Source organism: Sminthopsis crassicaudata, chromosome 1 (assembly GCF_048593235.1).
Source record: "Sminthopsis crassicaudata isolate SCR6 chromosome 1, ASM4859323v1, whole genome shotgun sequence".
NCBI classification, from domain to species: domain Eukaryota; kingdom Metazoa; phylum Chordata; class Mammalia; order Dasyuromorphia; family Dasyuridae; genus Sminthopsis; species Sminthopsis crassicaudata.
The window spans coordinates 471,733,481-471,758,503 of record NC_133617.1 but is presented as its reverse complement, the minus strand read 5'-3'; the positions used below and the strand labels follow the sequence as shown (position 1 = coordinate 471,758,503).

Below are 25,023 nucleotides of genomic sequence, written 5' to 3'. Positions count from 1 at the left end.
TCATTTTTAATAAATTATTTATTGACTAAGTACATCAGTTTATTGAATATCAAATATGAAGGGATCTTAGAGATATTGTACTGTCAAGGAAACTGAGATTCAGAGGGAACTTGACTTGTCTAAAATTGTATGAGGTCTAAATGGGAAAAAAAGAGCAGATATGCAAACAGATATAGGAAATTTGGAAGGATAGTGAATATAAAAGTCAGCCTCAACAGAAAGAGGAATACTTTAAACTTATCAGTTATTTACTCCTCCAGTGTAAATGAGTTTCAGATCCTTTACTGAAATTAGGCTTTAACTAGAGGAAGGGATTTATGTAGACACTGACCACCTAAGGGAACTCAGGAAGAGCAATCTTCCAGAAAAGGAAAAAGGAACAGAATGGCATAGTTCTGGAACAGTCAATGTAGAAAAAATATATATAATAAGGCAGAAGAGCTGATTTCAAATCCAAGTTCCATCATTTACTACCTATATGACTACAGACAAATCATGTCCCCATTCTGGACCTCAGTTTTACTCGCTTGTAAAATGGGATAGGGACCTGATGAGTTAGACAAGATGATCTTTAAGCTCCAAGAGAGCTATAAGGTTCCATGAGTTCTAAATTAATTATACCTTCTTTGTAATTTTGTCTAGAACTAGTTCCTGAGCTCTTGTTCTGGGCAGGACACCATGGTAGAAACAAGTTCTCCTCTATATCTCTGCATCACAAAAAAAAAAAAAAAAATTCTAAGTGCAATAAAACTTCATTTATTCAGCTGTCCTAGGCTGGAATTCAAGATAATTTAGGTTTGAGTTTGTTAAGCAAATAGTGAAGAGATTATATTTGTCTCACAGGCCTCTATTTAAAGAAAGCACAAAGCAGCTGGAACCTGTTAAGAATGATAGGGCCCTAGTAACAGAACTGTTTGGAAGCCTCTCCCATCACTGATATACTCCCAGAAGCAGCAACCATATGGGGCAGGTGAGATGGAGGAATTCACCTATCATAAACTATTGGATGTACCTATAAAAATAAACTGTTTTTCAGTACTTTTACAAACCTAATGATCAATTGTTTGAACTTTGTTGAGTCATTATATGACTTCCCTTCTTCCTTAAATTGTAAGCTTCCATAGGCAGAGAGCCAGTCCTGGAGTCAGGAAGATTCTTCCTTTCGAGTTCAAATAAAGTCTCAGACACTTAACAGTTGTGGGGCCTGGGCAAGTCACTGAATCCTGTTTGCCTCAGTTTCCTCATCTGTCAAATGACAAATGAGCTGGAGAAAGAAGTGGCAAGACATTCCAGGATATTTGCCAAGAAAATCCCAAATTGTGTCACAAGGAGCTGGACATGACTAAAAAGCAACTTAACAGCATCAACACCTTATATGTCATTATTCTCAGTGAAGACAAAGCTTTGTACATAGTGGGTGCTTAACAAGTGCATGAAGATATTGCCTCCTCTTTTATAATCATGATAATAAGACTAGAATCATGTTCATTCTCAGTCCCATAGGTTTGAACACTTATTCCCATTCAAGTCTCTGATAATTGAGAACTGATAATAGATAATGGATCATCACAACCATGAAAAGAACTCCAAAGATATATCCTACTCCTGATGTCAGTGTTATAAGGTCTATGTATGGACAGGAACCTTCCATTAAATCCGTACTGTATTTCAGCTTAAAGATTTTACTGAAATCTCTTGCAAATTCAGTGCCTTTTCCAATCCTAATTCAACCTCTCTCCTTCAAAATTCACTCCTAGGCTATGTTCCCCACCATGAAACTCATCTCTTTCTCACCAGAGTCTTGGACTCTACCTCTATCATGCTGGGCACTGATAAATGTGCTTTCACTTTACAGCTACATTACAACTTCCACATTACAACTTTGTGATTCTATGTACCTAATAAATTAAATGGGAATTTGGGGGGAGTTTTGTAGAAGCCACAGATGACATATTAAAGCTAGCAAATACACAGAAAAGGCTTAGAAATTCAGAAATGCATGAAATATATGCATAATATTGTATAATGTCAACCCAAGTTTTACTACAAATACCCCATAAAACAAAAAGAAAAAGCTTCAGACTTCTTTAATACGAAGACAGGGCAAAAAATTTTATATGGATTTTCCAGGTGGGGGAAGTTGCCATACCATATGCCCCTACCCCTCAATGTGGAAGAGATAACTACTTTTTGAGGTACCAGGTCACTTTTTAGTCATTTCCAAATTGCTACTCTACTCCTCCCCTACTCTTGGAATCTCCTTTTTTCTATTATCATCCTCCACTATAACACAAGCTCCTCGAGAAAAAGTGTCTTATATGCTTGTAGATGCGTATCTCTAGCATTTAGCACCATGCCTGGCAGATAAATAGTTAAGTGCTTAATAAATGCTTTTTTTTTTTTTTATTCTCAAGACCATCAGCTGAAAGAAACTACAAGACACTCACAAATTCTTAAAAGAGTCTTCCTGAAGATTCCTGGGAAGGTTCCCAATGATCTCTGGCTGGAGAAAGTTCCCAGGGGAAACCCTTAGCACTCGACCTAATATATCTACACATTCAATGGAACTCATAACCAGGAAGCATTTCTCTAGGGTGATGAGGAACAGAGTTCGGTTCACCCCTGGTGTCTGCAAGGCAAGGTTCTGGATTTCCTCCAGATCAATCACTATGTCGTCCAGCTCCTGCAGAAAAAAAAAGAGAGAGATTGGAGTGGTCTGTTGGCTTTTGATGTGTTTTGTTCAGTTGGATCAGAACCCTTGGGGAAACAATACTTTGTGGAATGAAAATAGCAGGGAAAATCAATGCAGCTTGACTTAGAGATATCTCAGCTCTACCAGCATCTGTTTGTTTTTTTTTTTTTTTTGAGAGAATAAGCATTTAATAAGTGTCTACTATAAGCCTGACACTGTACTAGGCATTTTACAAATATTATATAATAATGGCTAACATTTATATAGCATTTACTCTGTGCCAAGCACAATGCTTAAGTCCTTTACAATTATTAGCTCATTTGATCTTTAAAAAATCTTTATTAAAGCTTTTTATTTTTAAATTATGCATAGATAATTTTTCAACATTGACCCTTGCAAAACCTTGTGTTCCAAATTTCCTCTTTCCCCCTCCCCTCTTCCCTAGATGGCAAGTAATCCAATATATATGTTAAACATATTCAAATATATGTTAAATACCAAGATAACTGAATAATATGTATACATATATTGTATTTAACAAATATTTTAATATATTTAACATGTATTGGTTAACCTGCCATCTAGGGGAGGGGTGGGGGGAAGAAGGGGAAAAGTTGGAACAGAAGGTTTTGCAATTGTCAATGCTGAAAAATTACCCATCCATGTTTTGTATATAAAAAGCTATTATAATAAAAAAAAAAGAAAAATATGTTATATCCAATACACACATATAAAATTTATTCAATTATCTTATCAGCATCTATTCTTAATAACACAACAGGGTCATTTGAAGTCCTTCAGAACCTGGATCTATCCAGCCTTGGACTTGTTTGCTTCTTGTCTTCCACATTAGATTGTGAGTTCTTACAGGGCAAGGGATTGTCTTTTGTCTCTTTTCACATGTCCAGCACTTAGCACAGTGCTTGGTACATAACAGGCATTTAATAAGTGTTGGTTAACCGATTGAACTAAATAAAACTGGTCTGCATGTTCCTAACACAACAAACCAATTCCTATCCCTATGCATTTGAATTAACTATCTTCCAAGCCTGGAATGCACTCCATCTTCACCTCTGCCTCTTGGAATACTTGGCTCAAACGTCAGGTTTCATGGGAACCCTTTCCTAACAGCTCCAGTTGCTAAGGCCTTCTTTCTTTTTCTTTTTCTTTTCTTTTTTTTTTTTTTAATAGTTTTTATCTACCAGATATATGCATGGGTAACTTTACAACATTGACAATTGCCAAACCATTTGTTCATATTTTTCCCCTCCTTCCCCCCGCCCCAGATGGCAGGTTGACCAATACATGTTAAATATGTTAAAGTATAAATTAAATACAATATATGTATACATGTCCAAACAGTTGTTTTGCTGTACAAAAAGAATCGGACTTTGAAATAGTGTACAATTAGCCTGTGAAGGAAATCAGAAATGCAGGCAAACAAAATTAGAGGGATTGGGAATTCTATGTAGTGGCTCATAGTTGTCTCCCAGAGTTCTTTTGGGTGTAGCTGGTTCAATTCATTACTGCTCTATTGGAACTGATTTGGTTCATCTCATTGTTGAAAATGGCCACATCCATCAGAATTGATCATCATATAGTATTGTTGTTGAAGTATCTAATGATCTCCTGGTCCTGCTCATTTCACTCAGCATCAGTTAAGTTAAGTCACTCCAGGTAAGGCCTTCTTTCTCAAGGCACATGTGTGCAACTAAATGTTTAATAACCAACTCTCCCTATACAACGTAACATTTTCATCATCATTTTCTTAAGTCTAGCCAGTCAATCAAAAAATAAATCAAGCCCTTGTTTGTAGTTTGCTGATTTTTGAGGTTTAAATATTTACATTGAAATTTAATAATGGGCTCTCCAGCACTGAGTATAAAGCAGCTGCAGTACACATGGATATGCGACACAAGAGTTACCTCAGAGAGTCAGTGTGAGGAAATAAGTAAATCTTTGCCCTATCCTTCTAGCAGTTTCTTTAGTAGAGAGAATGGGGCATTCAGGACACTTTTAAAGAGAGAAACTCCTGCTCCCACTCTATTCTTCCTCTATTTGGAGCATGTAGTTTGAGACTTAAACAACTCTTTATCACAGGGGCCACCGGAAGAAGAAGCCAGGGAGAACCCACATTCCACTGGTTGGCCATTCATCCGTAGCACAATTTCCCCTCCTTGAGGGAATTTTTTTGTTTTTGTCTTTGTACCTCTAGCACCCAGGACAGTGCCTGGTATTTAGCACAGAATTAAATGCTTGTTGATTGATGATTAAGGATTGAGAAATTGATTCTACTGATTCTATTTTGTTATTGATTCTATTCTGTACCACTGCTGCCATTTTGTTTAACTGCCAAAATTCTGTTTCTTTGTCTTTGATGTAAATTCAGAAGCTTATGTAGGTTCAGAGTTTCAGTTTTCCTTCTCTGAGTGATATATAAATCACTTTAATTAAAAGGAAATCAGTTATCTCTATAATACCAGATGTTCTTGCACCACCAGAGGAATTCTGTCATCTATATACCATTAGTTATTCTTGCAGATAGGAGGGATTGTTGTTAGGATCACATTCCTGATTTCCAGTCACTCATATTGTTTTATCCTTCTATGATGTCACTAACTTTATAAGCAATCAAATTGTTTTCCTAATTATATTGTTATTTATGGTATTGTCTTCTAGTTTTTGGATATACCTCCTTTTTCCCTACAAAAATGATGTCAGCCTTTATTTAGGATCTTAGCCGATTGAGGAGGCTGGGACCCTATTTATTGGCAAATTCATACTTTGCTAATAAATTGATCTTGCTTGGAATTTTATAATTTGTAATTTGTTTCTATGGCAACAGAGTGTTACTTATAGACCATGATAATTTGCTTTATAATACCCTCTTCTATTTACTTCTGATTTAGTATTCAAGAACTTTTGAGTAAATACATTTTGTAGGACCAATATATAAAAATATTTTTAGCAGCTCTTTTTGTAATGGCAAGGAAGTAAATATTGAGTGGATGCCCATCAATTGGGGAATGGATGATTAAGTTATGATATGCAGATGTAATGAAATAGTATTGTTCTATAGGAAATGGTAAACAAGCTGATTTCAGAAAATCCTGGAAAGACTTACATGAACTGATGCTGAGTGAAGTAAACAGAACCAAGATAACACTATACACAATAGCAACATAGTGTGATAATCACTTATGATGGAATTAGCTCTTCTTAGCAATACAGTGATTCAAGATGATTCTGAAAATTTTGTGATGGAAAATGCTATCCACATCCAGAGAAAGAACTATGGAGACTGCAGAATGAAGTATACTATCTTCACTATTTGGGTTTTTTTTTTCTTTCTGAGGTTTTTCTTTTTTGTTCTGATTTTTCTTTCACAACATGACTAATACAGAAATATGTTTAAAATGATTATATATACACATATATACATATATATACATATATATGTATATATGTGTATATATATAATCTCTGTTAGATTGCTTGCTTTCTTGGGAAAGAGGAAAAGAGGGAGAGGGGAAAGAGGGAAAAATTAGGAGTTCAAAATCTAAAAAGATGAATATTGAAAACAATCTTTACATGTAATCAGAAAAAAAACTTTTAAGTAGGAAAAAAAAGAAAATATGCTTTGAACTTTAGAATATCTTATATTGTCTTCTTATTAGCTAATTCTGAAGTCAACTAATTTTGCCTTATGTGGAACTTTTATTTTGCCTTTTGTTTATCTGAGAAGAATAAGTGAATGGTTATTAAGCATTAGTCTTACACAATCATTAATTACCACAATGTATGTAGAGAAAAACTGAATCATTTTTAGCTAACTCATTTCTGGAGTTATCTGTGATGAATGAAGATGATCTTCATTACAGAACAGTCAGGCACATCTTAAAGATGCTTTTCAAAATCTGACTGGCCAAATACCTTCTTCAACACCTGCCTCCAATATAGGAAATCTTTCTAAATCCTGTCTTTCTGAATCCCAAGGATTCTCACACTCACTCACTTCTTATTGCCTATAAGAAAATCATTTACAAATTACTTTTGAATGAGTTAGAGATGGTAAAGTTTCCTTTCTTTTTTCTTTCCTCATTCTATTCCTTATCAGAGTTCTCCTGGTGCTTTTTGGTTCCTGAGTACAGGGTATTCACTCTTGTATTAAACTCAGTAACTATTTCTCCTTGATATTCCCAGATAACCATAGGAAAAGGAGATGGAGGATGACATGCATTATTCCCTCAAGGGTTAAGGCAGGAATTAGGTCAATTATATATTTGTCTACCATTTTGCACAATGGCTGGTTCATAGCAGATACTTAATAATAAAAGCTTATTGATTGCCTGCAGCATTGCTGGTGCTGAGGTAGACTCAGTAATTTTAGGGACTTGACTCCTCTCTATCTCCAGGTCCAGATCCACAATGCTAGGGCCTCCTTACCAATCTGCTCTTTTTGTCTTCAAATAGGCATTTCATGGCAGTCCGGAATTGATGGTCATCAGTCAGTCGGAAATCTGCCAGCAGCTTCTGGGGCTGATACAGAAGATTCTCCAGGTAATTTTCCATGGTAGCCTGAGAATGAGAGGGATAAAAGCAAATTGATGCAGGGCGGATGCAAGGATGCCTTTTAGATTGTTTGGCGAGTCGCCCTGCTTTTCAGTTTCCCTAGAGGCTACCATTTAAAGAAAGCACAAAGCCATTTAGGGCTGCCAAGCATTTCAGGTGCTACGTTAGAAGTCTCTGTCACATGACGCCAACAAGAGATCCAGGGAGCTGGAGAGAGCAAACATGAATCACTTTTCCTTGGGACCAGGAAGCAGGGATACCATGGTCTTTCTAGGTGACATGGTCACTTCTTGGGAGACTGTTTTGAATCTGGCTTAAACAGGGCACTCTTCTTGGGTTTTCTGGGGAGGGACTCTCATATTGCAGAGGTTTCTGTTTTGGATTCCTTGGTAATAGCCAAGAAAGCTAGCTTGTGCTATTTACAAGTGATAAAGTCAGAATACAAACACACAGAATATTGCCCTTTAAGCAATTTCTCTTTCAGGTCATTCTCCCCATTTCTATCTCTCCCCTTCCTGTTCTCATAGGGTGGCACAAAGAAAATAGTATGTCTCAGAGAGTTTACCATCTAAACATGTATGAAAATGAAACTACCAAAAACCCCATATCTAATGCCTCACTTTTTTTTCTACCTACTAGGGTATAGTTTACCCATCTAATCAGAAAATCCTCCCTAGCTATTTTCCCCTGCAGGAAAAAGTCAGCAGAGAAAAGGAGATGCTCTCTGTTGTATTCCCCAGTTAGAATGTAAGCTCTTTGAGAAAAAAAAAATTGTCTCACTTCTGTATTTGTATTTCTATAGCGTGGCACAGAGTCTAGAACATAGTAGGTGCTAAATCAATGCCTGTATTCATTGACTGATTTCAATCATCATGAACAATCATGAACAATTCTATAAGAATTTTTCTGAGGCTGTGGGAAGCCAGACTGAAAGCCCAGGAAATAATTCTAACCACAGCAGCAGTCAAAAAAATTTCAAAAAGAAATAGGTTCAGTGATGTGACTATGTCTTGAAAGTAAGATTGCACAAACCTGAAGACTGCTCACAGTAAAAGCAACATTTCGTGAATGGAAATAGGCCATGAGTCTTTGGGATAAATCCGATGTCCACACATTAGAACTTTAATTGGAAACAAAAAGGAGATACAGGTTAAAGGATTTGCTGTGGTCAGTTACTGACTGTCAGAGTTAATGGGAAACAGGAATGTGGACAATATGGGCAATGAAAATAAATAAGTTGGTAGTAGAATACCATAAGAGGTGAAAATAATGATGATAATTTTAATTACGATAATTTCCAAATATTCAATAATATAATCATAATCCACCAAATTTAACATGATTATAATTCCTTATAATTTAAGGAAAATCTTGTTTGGGAGGTTCATTACAATCCCAAATCTATGATTTTATTTTGTGACTATTATTAAAAATATATTAAGTTCCCATGATATTCCACATTCTATGAAAGGCATTAACCCACACCAATCTCACCCTTCTCTCCCAAACCTACAGTTCTTAGAAGAATGCTCTGGAATATGTAGAACCTTGTATTCTTTGTATTACCTCTGAAACTGGATCAAATCCAGAAGAGCTACATGGGGAAATAAAACAGAAAGACAGCTTAAAACTGAATCACCACAGAGAGATCAATGTTGCAATTATATTTGAAACCGTAATGAGAAGCAAGCAAGATCCCATGGAACATATTACCATTCAGATATCTTCCCTCTATTATTTCTTCCTAGAAGGCACAAGAGATAAAGTCAAATATTATCCCCCAATGTTAGTGTGTTACGGTAGAAGGAACTTTGATTAAAAGAAGATTGAATACTCACTGCCATTTTCTGCAGTAATGGATGCAAATCTGTTTAAAAAAAAATCCAGTGAGCATGTAACTAAAGTTAGATTATCCGACTTTCTAAAATACAAGAGTACCATAAATGAAGAGCAAGAAATGAAATATATGTGTAATTCTTGATAAATTATCACCATGAATATCAACCTATACATAGAAGGAGACATTTAAAATAACTCTGAAAACTTGAATTATAACCACCTGACTAGACATAAATATCTCTCCCTCTTAGAATAAATATCATGTACCTAAATTGATCTAAACTTATTACAATACATTTCACAGAAGTTTTCCAATGCATGGAAAATCACTTTTCCTTCAGGACTTACCCTGCCTAGAATTTGGAGATCTCAAAGCTGCCACTGAATGGCCCATCAAGAAAAGAAGCAGGAAATAAATTCTGAGTTTGCTGCACATTATCCTGTAGTTGATTCAGTTAAAAGAGCCATTTGGGTTTGCAAGAGGAAACAAAGAAAGAAAATTATAAAGACAAATGAAAGAATTTTTAAAAATCATGTGCCCTTTAAACTTTTATAATAATAGTGAGTTTAAAATTTTAACATAGCTGGATTTAATCACAAGTACAACATTTATATGTTTCTGCAAATATATAGCTATAGAAAAAAAAATTGCTTTTGTAGGCAGTTTACCTAGGTTAAAACCCCTAGCTTGGTTAATTAGCTGCTTTGTGACTTTGGGCAGTCCTTTCTTGGCCTTTTTCTTTTTTATAAAATGAGAGAAAAGAGAAATTCTAATGTCCCTCACATTAATTCCTATGGTTTCTGATTTCCTATGTAAAATTTGTGAATATTCAGCAACTTAGTTTTTCTAATAAGTTTTTTATTTTCAAAATATATGCAAAGATAGTTTTCAACATTAATCTTTGCAAAACCTTGTGTTCCAAATTTTTCTCCCTCTCTTTCCCCCAAACCTTCCTCTAGACAGCAAGCAATCCAATATATGTTAAATGTGCAATTCTATATATATTTCCACATTTATCATGGGGCACAAGAAAAATCAGATCAAAAAGGAAAAAGAAATAAGAAAAAAGGCAAGTAAATAACAAAAAAATGTGAAAAATACTATGTTGTGATTCATACTCAATCCCCATAGTCTTCTCTCTGGATGCCCGATGGCTTTCTCCATCAGAAGTCCATTGAAATTGTCTTGCTCATTAGCAATTTAATTTTTAATGGATAAATTAAGTCATGGGTTAGATAATTCCTGTCTTCCCTAGGGATCTTAAACATTTTGAAGGTAGAGGCTGTTTTTTTTTAATTATATAAAAATTGGGGCTACTAGATGATGCAGTGGATAGAGCACCAGCTTTGAAGTCAGGAGGACCTGAGTCCTCAGATACTTAACACTTCTTAGCTGTGTGATCCTCCGAAAAATAAATAAATAAACTATATAAAAATCACCATGGAACTAAATGTGTGACTCACACAGCTCAATAAATGTAATCTTAAGTGACTTAAGCATAAGTGACACTTATGCTCTCTAATTCATAGTAATCATTGCCTCAGTTTATATTGAGGTTTAACTGCTCTCAAGGAATGATCACCATAAGAGCTAAGAGTGGGCTATCTTTTGATTTTACTCATACCTAATCTCCTTGCATTTTTATGGGTTCACAGGATTGAAAGCTGGAAGGAATCTTAGAGATGATCTAGTCTAGTTTCCTCTTTTTATACAGGAAGTCTAGAGAGGGTACCAACCTATTAAATGAATCAAGCCAATAGAATTTGCTGCTAGCAGTGGATAAGTCCTCATCCATCAATGTGGCTCTCCAAAGTTGCCTGCTATTTGAGTGAGGATATGCTGAACCAGCCTAGAGATGTCTCTTCTATGCCCATGGAATAGAATGCTGCCAGACCTGAGAATTATAGAGAAGAGCAAATAAAACTACCTTTGTGGATGACCTGAACACTGTCACTACATTAATCTTCCTGAAAGGCATTATCTCAATTCAATGTCATCTGTCATCATCAGAATGAAATGCAAATCAATCAATCGTCAGTTTGACAATTAAAACCCTTTATAATTAGGTTCTACTTTATCTGTCCAACCTTATTTCACACTATTCTCTGCAGGAACTCTTTGCTCCAAAATTGTAAGAAGAGTACATTGACAAATCTTAAAAGTGCTACATAGATTTATGGGTTTTTTTATTCACTCGTTTCAGTTGTGACTGACTGTGACCCCTTTAATAGTTTTATGTTCAAAGATACTGGAGTGATTTGCCATTTTTTTCTCCACTCACTTTCCACATTAAGAAACTGAAGCAAATAAAGTTAAATGACTTGCCCTGGATCACACAGATAAGTATCTGAAATTGTGTTTGAACTCAGATCTTCCAGATTCCAGGTCTGGTACTTAATTCAATGGGCCACCCAGCAGCCCTAGATTCGTGTTCATTGTATTATTATTTTGTTGTCTGATTCTTAGGTTTTATATTGTTATTTTTCACAAGTCAAAGTTAGATAGAGAGGTTATATAGAAAATCAGAAATCATCAGAATTAGAGTTTGGGACACTAGAAATTCTCTGATTTTCTCATTTTACAGATAAGAAAAAGTAGTCTAGAAAAGTCACACAGCAGGTAGAAATTGTTCAAGAAGATTTGAATTTATCAACTCACTTAAACTCAGTCTCATTTCCCTATTTGTAAAATAGAGATAATGATAGCATTTACTTCACAGGATTATTGTTTGAATCAAATGGGTTAAAAGGCATTTTATGAATTACCAAAAAAATTACATAAATGCTGGATATTATATTAATTTTGTCAATAATTTTTTAAAAATTAAAAATATCTCAATTGGATTATAAATTTTCTTCAAGAAAAGATCACATATTATATTCCCTTCATTTCCCATACACTTCACCATGCTTACTGAATGAAGGGCAACTCCAGAAGCCCAGAATTTGAGTTGGAAGACCAAAGATCATACCCCCTCAAAGATTCCTAGCTATGGTCCATCAGACAAATCCGACTTTTCCTGGAAGGCTTCCAGTAAGGGAACAGCTACTATCACTTAAGTAGTTTATTTTACCTTTTATCCTCTGAAAACAAAGGACAAACAACAAAAACAAGTAGAAGGTTTTTTTTGTGGGGGGGCGCATATCAAGTCTAATTTTTTTTCTTACAACTACCTCCCATTACTTCTAGTTTTGTTTTTTGTTTTTTGGTTTTTTTTTTGGTGGCTAAAATGAATAAATGTGATTTTTTTTCTATATTACATACAGCCTTTTGTAGCAAGAGCCCTCCCCTGAGTAAGTGTGGACTTAGCGCCTCAATCATGCAAAAGTGGCCCACAAAGCAGACTTTAATAGATGTGACTGCTTCTCTGATTCTCTCTGCTCCCATCAGTGGAAACTCTCTCTCATGGACATTCCATGGTGTATATCTCTCACAATTATGGAAGCTGTTCACACATTGCAGCAGACATATATTTGGCTTATGTCAGCCTGAGCCTGGACTTCAGGTCCTTGGCTGCTGCTTCTGTTTGTTTTTTTCTGGAACATAGGTGACTAAACAGCAATCTGGAAATGAGGTCCCAAAGTCCTTTGGAGTTATTGTTTGGCTCATTCTTCCAACTTGAAACCTGTCAGCTCTGATTGAGGGAGTCAAGGGCGCTGTTCCTCTTAAATTAATGAGATGTCTCAAATGCTGAAAATATGCATGACAGGATTGCTGTTCCATCCCATCCTCCAAGAGGAAGCCTGCTAATAGGACCAAAACTTGCTTGTATCGTTCCAAAGTCCTTCAGCTCTGAGCTCATGTCCCTGAAGTGGTCAGAGGAATTCAGTTCAAATCCAGGCATGTTTCCTGGGTTGAACCCCCCCCACCACTACATTTTTAAGTATTTGAAGAAAGCTGAATGTAATGCTGGAGAAACTGAGGCAAGATAGAGATTAGAGAGGGTTTTAATATTTTATTAGAGGGAGAGTTTGGACTGGGAGCAAAACAGGATCCACGTTGACCCCAGCTGGCTGGATTGGACTCTTGTCTCCAAGTATCCAGCAAGGAACAAGGGATTCTAGAGACTCTTATAAGGCTCTAGTGATCAGAGCACTGATGAGTGGGAACTTCCAGAAATGGACCATAAATTCATTTCTAACAGGTTGGGGGCAAGAAGGATCATAAATTCTAGGAGCCATAAATATCTGAGATAAGAGATATGCCCACCTATCTTGAGATAAGCCATCTGGAGATTTATGACTCTTTAGAATGCTAGTGGTCAGGGCTCCCAGCCCTAATTATCTCAGTCCTAATGGCCAGGAAGGGGGAGTTGCCACCAGGGACACTGAGGCAGAACAATTCAGGGAAACTGAAACAGAACAATTCAAGGAAACTGAGGCATAACATGTTATATATATCCCCTCTGTCAATTAGAAATCTCAGTACTGATCAACTATAAGGGCAAATTGAAGTACAATTTTTTCACTTTGTTTTTCTGGCATATTTGTGACATAGCTAATATAGAAATGTTTTGTATGATTTCACATGTATAATATCATATTGCTTGTCTTCTCATTTTAAAAAGAACTCTCCTCCTTTTCTCCTTCTGTCTCTATCTTTCTTCATCTGTCTATCTCTCTTATAGGACCCTGTAACTTCACTAATGTAATATATTCTGGAAAGGAAAATTCCTTCACAAATGCATATGGCAGCTGCTCTGTAACTAAAAGAGTGTTAATATGTTTGCCCTTTCTTTTTTTTTTTGTTTATTGTTTTATTTATGCAATATAACATAACATAAAATAATATAGCATAACATAGGTAACTAATATCATTTAAGAGAAAAGTTTAGATTAATTTTATCAATAAATCATACCTATTATATGAAAATATCTCTCCATAGCTTCAGAACCTAACTGTACTCTTTTTTTTAAATTAATTTTATAATTATAACATTTTTTTGACAGTACATATGCATAGGTACGGTTTTTTTTGCAACATTATCCCTTGTACTCCCTTCAGTTCCGAGTTTTTCCCCTCCTTCCCTCCATCCCCTCCCCTAGATGGCAGGCATTCCCATATATATTAAATATCTTATAGTATATCCTAGGTACAATATATATGTGAAGAACCGAATTTTGTTGTTGTTGTTGTTGTTGTTGCAAAGGAAGAATTGGATTCGGAAGGTAAAAATAATCTGGGGAGAAAAACAAAAAATGCTAACAGTTTACACTCATGTGTTTCCCCTTTCTGAAGAAACAGAGTTAGGTATATATATGTGTATGTATGTATGTTATAGATATATGTATGTATGTATGTATGTGGGTGTGTGCATGAATGTGTGTGTATGTGTGTCTATGTGTATACCCATGCTTAACCGTAATTTGCTTGGGAAAGATAAGGAGGATGAAAGGAGAAAAAAGAGAATAAAGTAAAAAGTGCACAGCAGAAAACAAAAGTTTAACCTGCAAGAAAGCAAAGATATGGGCAGTTATGAATATATAATCTCTTCTATTATTACATATGCTTTTTTGAAATGGAAATTTATTATTAAATATTCTGAATCCTCTCTGATGTTCTGCGAGGCACAGGGCAATGTTTTGTCTTGTTCTGTTTTGTTTTTTTATTTTCCTTTTCTATCTTTCTTTTTTCCAGTTTGCTTTTTCTTTCTATTTCATTTTAAATAAAAAAAGAATTTTTTTAAAAAGAAAAAAGGATCAAAGCTGGAGCAAAACACTACTGAGAAGATATCAGAATGTTCCTTTTTACACAAATAAGTTTTTCTTTTTAATGACCTTCAGGGGAACACCAATTCCTTTCTCTTAACCACTGTAGGGTCTAACAATCTTCCTTAAAGCTGACCTAATTCCTCCATACTGCAACTTAAGCTTATCTCCTTTGGTTTCACCAAGTAGAAAATAGTTGGCCACCAGCCTTCTGTGTGATAACCCTACATGGCCTTGAAGGCTGATACATAACGTCTGCATGTATTTTAGGTATTTTTAAATGTTTTTTTCAGAGGATGAAAGTGTTAGAACAGAATTTGACCACAAAGCCTTATTTGCTCTGCTCTACCTACTATGCAAGTGGAGTTTCCAGAGGCTGGTTTGGAAACAATTATTTTAATTTGATTGCACTCCTAAAACTGGAAGTGTTGAATGATAAAATGAATGGAAAGCTTCTTTCAGACCTGAATATCCTCTAGACTTGAATTATAAAAATGATGGGGAAGATCTTATTTTGAGGTTATTCATGAATTCATTCAACAAGTAATTTATGAGTCCAAAAAATCCCAAAGCACTGTGCTTTCTAGAAACTTTTTGTTTATGGTGGTCCATATCTGTAATTCCTGCTCCTTGGGAAGGGGTCGGGTGAGGATTGAGGCTGCCAGATCACTAGAGTTTGGAATTTCTAAGCTGTAATTGTTCTGAACTGGATCAGGTGTCCACACTAAACCATCAGGACTTGAAGGAGGGGTGAACCAGCCCAAATTAGAAATTGAAAAGGTCAAAGGTTCTTTGTCAATCAGTGGTGGGATTGGGCCCATGCAGGGCAGCTGTAACTCCCAAATTAGAAGGGATGGAGAGACTCACTCTCAAGAAAAGGAAGGCACAAAAAGAATGCAACTTTTGCTTTTGACCTTCTATTTCACTTAATCTCCTGGGCAGCTGTTCCACTGGGTGCTCAACAGGGCACTGGCCTCATTCAGAAAGATTTAGTTTCCCAGACAATGAGGTTTCTTGTGTTTGTTGCTGCTTTCTCCCTATTAACTTTACTGGGAGAGTTTAAAATTACACTAACAAGTGCTTCTATTGCTTTCTACCGGGCATAATTTATTCATTCAAACTAAACTCCAGCAGATTACCAGTGAAGAATTTGGTTTTAATTCAAAGCATTTCAGGTCACTCTATTTTTAGGAAATTCACAAACAGACCAAAAAAAAATCTGAGAAAAATAATTGTGTGGAAAATGATAGTTTTTCTTATCAGTCTTACCTCCCCATTCCTTCTCTACCAAAAGCTAAACTAAAAAAGTCATTCTGTGACTACATGACAAAATGTGTACATTTCAATGAAACAAGGAAAATGCATATATAGTTATACTCAAACATATCTATTTCTTTCTCTATATACATATACCTTCTACAATGACTTTATATCTAAAGTCCCAAAAAGGTCCATTAGAAAAAAAAAAATAACCAGTCTTCTCCTACAATTAGCATATTGCCAAATCTGAGCCTTAAAAAAGGCTACTATCTTGTTATTCCTTGAAAATCCAATATAGTATATGTCAAAGAGGTGCAGGATAAAGTTCCTTATTAGTATTATTTTCCTGCAAAGATGTGTTTTCAATCAACCACCAATCTTTAGATGGACTCTTCCACATGTCAGCTGAGGTTTAATGTCATGAAAGAAGAGGCAATTGTAAACACTGGTAAAGAACATTGCCCTTTCAGAATAAGGACCTTGGGAAATCCCAGCAATCTCAGGTAGATATTAACCATCTGTGAAATACTATTCTGTTTACTATTACAAATAGCAATGTCTACAGCATCAAACCAATATTAGTTTGAACTTGAAAAATATCAAATTATATTTTATTTTAAAATAAAATTTAAATCAATGAAGCACCTGTCTACCTATAGGTTCTTTACATATGAAACTTGCATTTATGTGGGATTTAGGAATTAGCAGGAAAAAGGATTAAGTATTTTATGATAAATATCATAAAAACTTGACAAACAAAACAGAACATGGACTTCAAATGTATACGCCTTTATGTGATCTTAGATATATAAGTCTTTATGTGATCCTTATGATTACTACCTATTTCCTTACTATACTGAAATAAAATACTGAAAAAAAAATTCAGGCATTAATTTTTTCCCCAAAACGCAGCATATTATATCAATAGTGTTACAATAGAAAGAATATTGGACATGGAGTCAGAAGACTAGTTTGAATTCTTCCTAATTCTCTGGCTGTCCTGTGAGACCACAAATGCCTCAGCCTCCCAAAGAATAATTTATTCATTGTAAAATAGGAATAATTCTTGAATTATCTCATTAGGATGGCTGCAGAAAAAATACTTTGCAAACTTTAAAGTGAAATGAAAATGCAAGTTATTATATGCACAAGTTAAAAATTTAAGATCCTATGATCTCCGTACTTTCCACCACTTTGTAGTAGAATTTTTTTTTTTTAAATATGCTTTTCAATAGAGAATTCAAAGTCAAAGAGGAATAGTGTGTATGTGGGAGGGAGGTTCCTGTGAAGGTCTTTTCTACATTACATTTCTTATTACAGAATGTAGAGTTAAAGAGCAAACTTAATTTCTGTTATAATTGCAAATACACTGGTGGGAGATTCCTGAGAGATGGGAATACCCCACAGTATATGTATATGTATGTGTGTGTGTGTGTGTGTGTGTGTGTGTGTGTGTGTATACTCTGGATCATGGGGCTTTAGAATACCATGAGAAATTTTTAAATGCCACAATAAAGAACATCTGGTTAGGTTAGCAGGATGTAAAGTAGATTTCACTTTTCTCTTAAACATGTAATTAGATGCTTTTAAGGGGTCATAGAAACCAAGAAAATAAGCAGTTGCACCTAATAAAATTCAGGAAATATTTGCTCTTTTTTTTTTTTTCCATAAGATCATAGCTTTAGGAGTTACTTTAGTCTAATCTACTCATTTCACATTGGAAGAAGAAAACTGAAATTCAGAGTTGTTACCTAAATAATATTTCAACCCAGGTTCAAAATCAGACTGGTTTCTTACTGATCAATGTTATGATTCCAAGCTAACCTTCCTGTGATAGGGGGCTCCTGGTAACAGTCTGAAGTAACCTCCCCACCAAACAGCAGCCCCCTTGGTTCCCAGAATCACATATCTTACCAAAATGCCATTATTATTTACCAAGAGACAACCATAGTGGAGGAAATTCCACCCAGCTTTGGAGTCTAGAAGCCTGGGGTTCAAATGCTCCAAACTCACCTCCTCCTGGTTCTGTGGATTAAACAGGCCAGTCTCCCCTACACTTCTCACTCCTCCCTGCCGAGCCTCAGGAGTCCAGGTGTGGAGAGAAGTCTTGGGATGCTGAATCCTTGAGCTCAGTAGGAGGGTTCATGTCCTTGGTCCCACCTCCCCCGCCCTCTCCCTCGGAACTAGTGCCAGCGATTGACTGGGTTCAAAATTTTTCCTCCGGTTTCTTCTGGAGAAAGCCCCATCCCCGCCCGACCTCTGCGTCTCACCTGCCCAATCCTCCCGTAGCAGCAGCAGTGAGCCCGATTGCCTGGAGAGGGGATCTGGATGGGCAGCTACTACCTAATTAGCACCTGACACACCGAGCTCCCTTTTCCCTGTCCCCTTCCCCGAGGTCCCCGCCCCGAATCATCTCTCCGGTCACTTTTTCCTATTGCAGGGCCTCCGGGCCTGATAGAAGTCCCCCATTTACTCCCCATAGGGACAGAGGGAGCAGGGAAGATGGTCCAAGAACTAACTTTTCCTCCTTAACCTTAAATACTCCATATGGGACAATAATCTGATCCATCACTGAACATCCCTAGTCTTCACTAGTCCTTGCTTAAGTCACAGATTTGGAAACTGAGGTCCTGGGAACAGGGACTATGCGTTTGCCATGTGGGTTTAAGAATAAAGTTCATTTAAAGGGCTAAATTATATGTTTGCTAAGTGATTGTAGTAAATGGGTAAAACAAATATAAAATATAAAAGTTACAACCAATCATCGTGTTTGAAGTGTCATTGGTTTATACACAGCAAGATCAAAATGCTCGGTCCAAAATAGACATTCCCCTGCAATTGTTTCTATTTTGGCAAAGATAAGCAATTTGTTTTCAAAAGCTCTGGCTGTGGTCATGCTTTTTACTCAGATCTAAGGAAATATTTGTAAGTTCCTTCTTCCAGGCCTCTAGTTCTTTTTATATCTTATGATATGATGTGTGTGATGTGATGATACATCTTCTCATGATAGTTTGCAATGTGTTTTTTTGGTTTTTTAAAGTTTCAAGAGGCCCTCGTAGAAAACATTGTCCTCAAAAATCTTCAGTTCTTTTCATCAATGGCATTTTCCTAAAGCATTGAGGTTTTGTGTTGTCTAGTTTTTCCAGTCATGTCCAACCTTTCTTGACTCTGATTGGAGTCCTAAGATGTAATTTGACTTTTTCTTCTCCAGCTTATTTTACAGATTGGAAAACTGAGACAAATAGGTCCCAGCTAAGAAGTGTCTGAGATTGGATTTGAACTCATGAAAATGAGTCTTTTTGACTCTATCCATAGCACAACTTAACTGACCTGAGTTTAGATGATGATATTGGACTTGGAGTCAGGCATACCTGCTTCAGGAATACTTGCTTTCAAATCTTATCACAAATATTTAACTATCTCTGTGATTATTGAGAAATCACTCAATCTAATCCTCAATTTTCTCATCTGTAAAATGGAGTTATAATGTCTTTAGCGCCTAGCTCCTGGGTTGCTTGTATAGCTCAAATGAAATAATTCATGGAAAAGTTTGCAAACATTAAAGCCTATGTATTTTGGTTTTGAAACTGAACGTCTATTAGGACTTAAGTAACTCAATCTCTAAAGTTTCTATGTTCTTTTTAATTTGTTTATTTTATTCTAATGTAACAAACACTCGAATGAGCATTTTATAGAAATACAGAACAGAAAAGAATAATTGTGCATGACACAATGAATATTATATAGGCCACTTGCCATTCTTTTAAAGTATTCTTTTAAATATATGTCTTACAATTGTTTTGTCTTATTTTTTCTAGTAAAGATACCATATCCATTGCTTTATTATCTATCTTAATGAAAATAAGATGATAGTTTCCCAATAGAATTAATGATCCAGAGTTTAAAAGGGGTCATTTAATCCAACTCCCTCATTTTACATATGAGGACTATGAAACTAAGAAAGGTTAGAGTGACTTGACCAATGACAACAGGTCCTAACTGTCAGAGGCAGGGGATTTCTAGAACCTTTGACTTTAGAATTGAATGACCAAAGATAAGAACAATTTTCAAAATTAGAATTGCAAACACATTTTAGAGAAGTTTTTTAATGGTCCAAATAACTAATAATATATAATATACATATTATAAAAGATGAAGTTTTACCTCACACTCAGGAAATTGGCAAAAAAGGACAAAAAAATAGCAATAGCCAATGCAGGAGGGGCTGTTGAACTGAGTTGATTCAACACTTAGGGCAGTGGTTTTTTACTTTTTTTTTTTTTTAAACCTTAATGATGTCACTGATCCATTTGGCAGTCTGATAAAACCTATAGATCATTTTCAGGATTTTTTTAAATGAATAAAATAAAAATAAAAAGATTAGAAAAGAAACCAATTATGTTGAAATATAGTCCTCAATTTTTTTTTTTTTTTTTTTAACAAATTCTGAGTTCTCCCGGTTAAGAACTCCTGCCTTAAGGAAATTGATTTGGAATTATGTGAGGAAAAAGTGACTAAAGTGTTCATATCTTTTGATCAAAGATGCCACTATACCAAAGTTTTCATAATAGTCCTTTTTGTCCCCTATCCATTGTCAGATAAAGTCACTATTAGATGTCTATTTTTATTTCTAGGGAGAGTTAGTTCACTGAGATGAGAAAGATGTAGAAAGACTGATGTAAAAACAAAGTTTCAATGAAACATTTTTAAAGAATAGAAATGAAGTATTTGTATCATTAATGCTTAGAATAGAGCTTGGCATATAGTAAGTGCCTAATAAATGTTTATTGAATTGAATTGAATTGTAATAAAACAAAGTGGGCAATTGGGTGATCCAATGGATAAAGCACTGGGCTTGGAATGAGGAAGACTCATCTTTATGAGTTCAAATCCAGGTTAGGATGGCAAGTCACTTTACCCTGTTTGTCTCAGTTCTGTATAATGAGATGGAGAAGGAAATAACAACCCTTGCCAAGAAAAGCCCCAAATGAGGTCACAAAGGGTTGGAAGCAACTGAACAACAAAAATGTTTAGAACAAAGTGAATGATAAATCACCCCTGAGTTTACTGAATAGTAGAATGCATATATTTAAGTGAATAATTAAATCTAGTTTGAAAAAGTTATTTCAAACAAGGAAAATGTTTAAACCAATATACAATGTTGACTTATGAATAGGACTCTTAAAAAAAATCCTCAAAACATTACAATTCTGTAACTGGTGTCACTAACTGATCACTTTAAGAATGAGGACCTCTACTCTTGAGTATATTTATTTTGAGACAGTGGCATCTGAAACAAAATGGGGTAACTGATAGAAAATTATTTTCCCCCTTAAGATTATGTGAATGAACACATTGCTTAGACATATAGATTGGGTGAGTTACAATGGAGAGAATTTGGGCCTAGAATTAGGACCCTAGATATACCACTAACTTAATAGTGGTATATTTAACAAACTGGTTTTTATTATCTATGACCCTGATCTTCTTCAGGAGTAAAGCAAGCACTTTTTATGTGAACTGGGACAAATCATTTCATGTCTCAAGACCTTGGTTTCTTCCTTTATAAAATGAGGAAGCTGAACTAAAGAGAACCCTCCCAGCTCTAGATCAATGGTCCTAGGACTAGACAAACTCAAGTCCTTTTCCATTGTTGAAAATAATTTTTAAAAGGGAATGAAAATTAAATTATTTAGAGAATAAGTTTAAAGTACCAAGTATTTTATTTCCCAAATGAGAGTAAGTTTCATAAATTTGTAAGCTGATATATTGTATAGATGTTCTTTTTGTGTTCTGAGTTAGCACAGTGCCTAGTGCTTAATAAGTGTTGACTGACTCATATGATAGTTTAGGATAACCCATAAACTACTGCAAATGAGGGAGAAAAGCAGGCAAAAATCTGATTTCTTCATTTCCTTTTACACTGACTTTAGCATTGCCAACCTCAGTTCATTCAGAGCATTATTACTCTTGAAATTATTCTTTTTTTCTCTCTCTGGATGCAGATGACTCTTTCCAATAGACTTTTCCAGTCTATTGGAAATGCCTTGGGCAGCTAAGTGGCGCAGTGTCAGCCTTGAATTCAGGAGGACCCAAGTTCAAATTTGATCTCAGACACTTAACACTTCCTAGCTGTGTGACCCTGGGCAAGTCACTTAACCCCAGCCTCAAAAAAAAAAAAAAAAAAAAAGGAGGAAATGCTTTGAATCACCTCATTGTTAAAAAGAACCCAGTTCATCACAGTTGATCATTACATAATCTTATTATGTACAATGTTCTCCTGGTTCTGCTTACTTCACTCAGCATTAATTTATGTAAGTCTTTTCCCTTCACATAGAACACTTCCATTACATTCATATACCATAATTTGTTCAGCTATTTCCCAACTGATAGTCATTTACTCATTTTCCAATTCTTTCTCACCACAAAAAGAGGTGCTACATTTTTGCCAATGTGAGTCCTTTTTCCTCTTTTATATCCTTTTTTGGGATACATAACCAGTAATGACCCTGGGCATAGTTCCAAATTGCTCTCCAGAATGGCTGATTCAGTTTTGACATTATTCTTAAAATATTACAATATTCATGTTTTGTATTCATTTTCAATCATCCCTTTACTTCCACCTTTTGAAAATGTCTTTTTAACTTTTTTAAAAAATTAATTTAAATTCTAAATTTTTTAAATTTAAAATTTATTAAAATTTGAAAAATAAAAATTTATTTAAAATTTTTATTTCATTTTTAAAAACTGAGTTCCAAATTTTCTCCTCTCCTTTCCCAGCCTTTGAGAAAGCAATGTATCAATTATACATGTGAAGTCATACAAAACATATATTTCCATATTAGCCGTGATGTCAAAGAAAACACACAAAAAAGGCAAGAAAAATAAAGTGAAAAACCTATGTTTTCAATCTGTTGTCAGAGTTCACCAGTTCTCTTTTTGAAGGTGGACAACATTCTTCATCATGAGTCCCCTGGCATCCTCTTGGATCATTGTCTTGATCAGAGGAACCAAGTATTTAATAGTTGATCATCACTGCAATATTACTTTTACTGTTTTTGTATGTGTTTTTAAAAATATCTAAGTTGGTTGATGAGATTGCTGGACATCCACATCCATCTCTTTAGGCAATTCTCTTTTCCCCTCCATCAGAAATTTTTCTCTAGAATTGCATTCATCAGGGCTTTCTGATCCTACTGCCTCTAGCATAGTAGGTGTTTAATAAATGCTTCTTGTTTAGTTACACTTCTTTCTGGGTTTAAAAGAATTTTAGTTTATGGGACCCTATTTTTCATTCTCTATGCCTTTTAGAATCAGTTTCAAAAAAAAAATCTAGGGTGTCTATCACATTATGTCCACTTTTCTTTTCCTCTGAAAAAATTCTAAGACAGAGTGATCACCTCCCCCAGTGGTTCCCATTATTTAAGCAGTCAGTTCATCTTCATTGTTAAGAATCAAATATAGAACAGTGGTTTCCCTTGTTTCCTCTTCCACTTTTTGAAGGACAAAATTATCACTAGGCAAGCCAAGAAGTTATTATTAGCTATTCTTACTTGGGCAGGGAGAAATCTAGCAGATGTTTGATTAACTGAAATTTCCCACCGATATCATCCCATCCCCCAGAGGCAGGGTTATGACCTTCTATCTAGGTGGCCTATACATATACTGATGTCAGTACTATCTTCATCTAAATGTGCTCTCCACCATGGTTCCCACCTGGGGGTCCTGGATTTCCCCATCTTAATATTCAGAGGTGCTGCCCTCCAAGCCCCCAAAATCTTAGTCTACAACACCTCTTCTGAATAAGGTGTATTTGTCTGGTTTAGATTCCTTCCCTCCAAGTCTCAATGATAACAATGAAATAAAATTTTGTTTCTAAAGGATCTTTAGGTCACTATACTTGTTATTCATACTTTATACATTCATAAAGACTTTAGAGGCTAACCAAGAATTTGAATTCCTGTTTGATTTAAAAGTTGAGTCCTGTGAACTTCTGGGTCTGCTGCTATTCTTTCTAGTTTTTCGCTATTTGCTATGGTTATCTAGTTTGGGAGTGTATGGGTAGTTTTGTCTCCCTTCATTTTTCTTTTAAAACTATTATTAGATTTTATATGATCCTAGACTCAAAACTGAAAGGGAGCTGAAAGGTCTTCTAATCCAATCCCCTCATTTTATAAAGGAGGAAATTGAAACTTAGGTCATTCAGAGCTCATTTAGGCAAGTCATTTAGACTCGTCTAAGGCAATATAGATAATAATGAGCAAAGGAGGGATTAGAATTCAAGTTGTCTGATCCCAAAACCAGCATTTTCTTCCATTTGTAAGACTACAGGAAAATAGCTTTTATCAATTCCTCCATGGCCAAGGGACCACCACTACCATATTTTAAGCTCTGGGATCCTGAAATCCAGGACTTTCTCAGAGACTCTCTTTTAATCTGTAGTTCCCTTTCCAAATTTTGCTCTCTGTTTTGAAACTTTTACCTTTGATTTGTATTAGGGATGAAAATGACAACGTTGGCTTTTAAGGCCTTCTTGCTCAAGACTCCATAATCCTTAGCAAAATATTTTCTTGACTGTTTTTGGAAATTTCTTAATCCCCAGAAGTGGAGAATACTCACTAGGTGTGGCCAGTAAGAAGGGTCTTCTCCCTTTTGTCCCTGTTAAGGCTGGATAATCTTTTGTTAATTAAAAACAACAGCAGCAACAACCCAGGAGCCCTAAATGGGGAATCATTCATTACTACCACTATAAAAAGAGCAAGCATCCATAATGCTTTAGTATTTGAAAAGCACTTTATAATCATTTGATCTTCACAACTGTGAGAAATAACTACTATTATACCCATTTTACAGATGAGAAAACAGAGGCATGAACTAGTCCGGAGTCATACAGCTAACAGGTCTGAGGCAAGATATGAACTAAGGAATTCTTGGTTTCAAGTTTAGCACTC

At 35.4% G+C, this 25,023-nt stretch overlaps 1 protein-coding gene across 1 annotated transcript in view; it reads right to left on the bottom strand.

Annotated features, from left to right (window-relative positions):
• OTOA (otoancorin) overlaps positions 1-10,997 on the bottom strand; it is an 85,125-nt gene extending 74,128 nt beyond the window's left edge. The window contains exons 1-8 of the mRNA XM_074281042.1: positions 10,841-10,997; positions 9,452-9,543; positions 9,103-9,131; positions 8,978-9,008; positions 8,831-8,858; positions 8,297-8,384; positions 7,139-7,270; positions 2,448-2,683 (exon numbers count right to left, since the gene is read on the bottom strand). Of these exons, the coding sequence (XP_074137143.1) occupies positions 2,448-2,683; positions 7,139-7,270; positions 8,297-8,384; positions 8,831-8,858; positions 8,978-9,008; positions 9,103-9,131; positions 9,452-9,543; positions 10,841-10,899 (695 nt within the window). The 5' untranslated portion in view covers positions 10,900-10,997. The remainder of the gene's footprint in view (positions 1-2,447; positions 2,684-7,138; positions 7,271-8,296; positions 8,385-8,830; positions 8,859-8,977; positions 9,009-9,102; positions 9,132-9,451; positions 9,544-10,840) is intronic.
• Between the last annotated feature and the right edge of the window lie 14,026 nt (positions 10,998-25,023).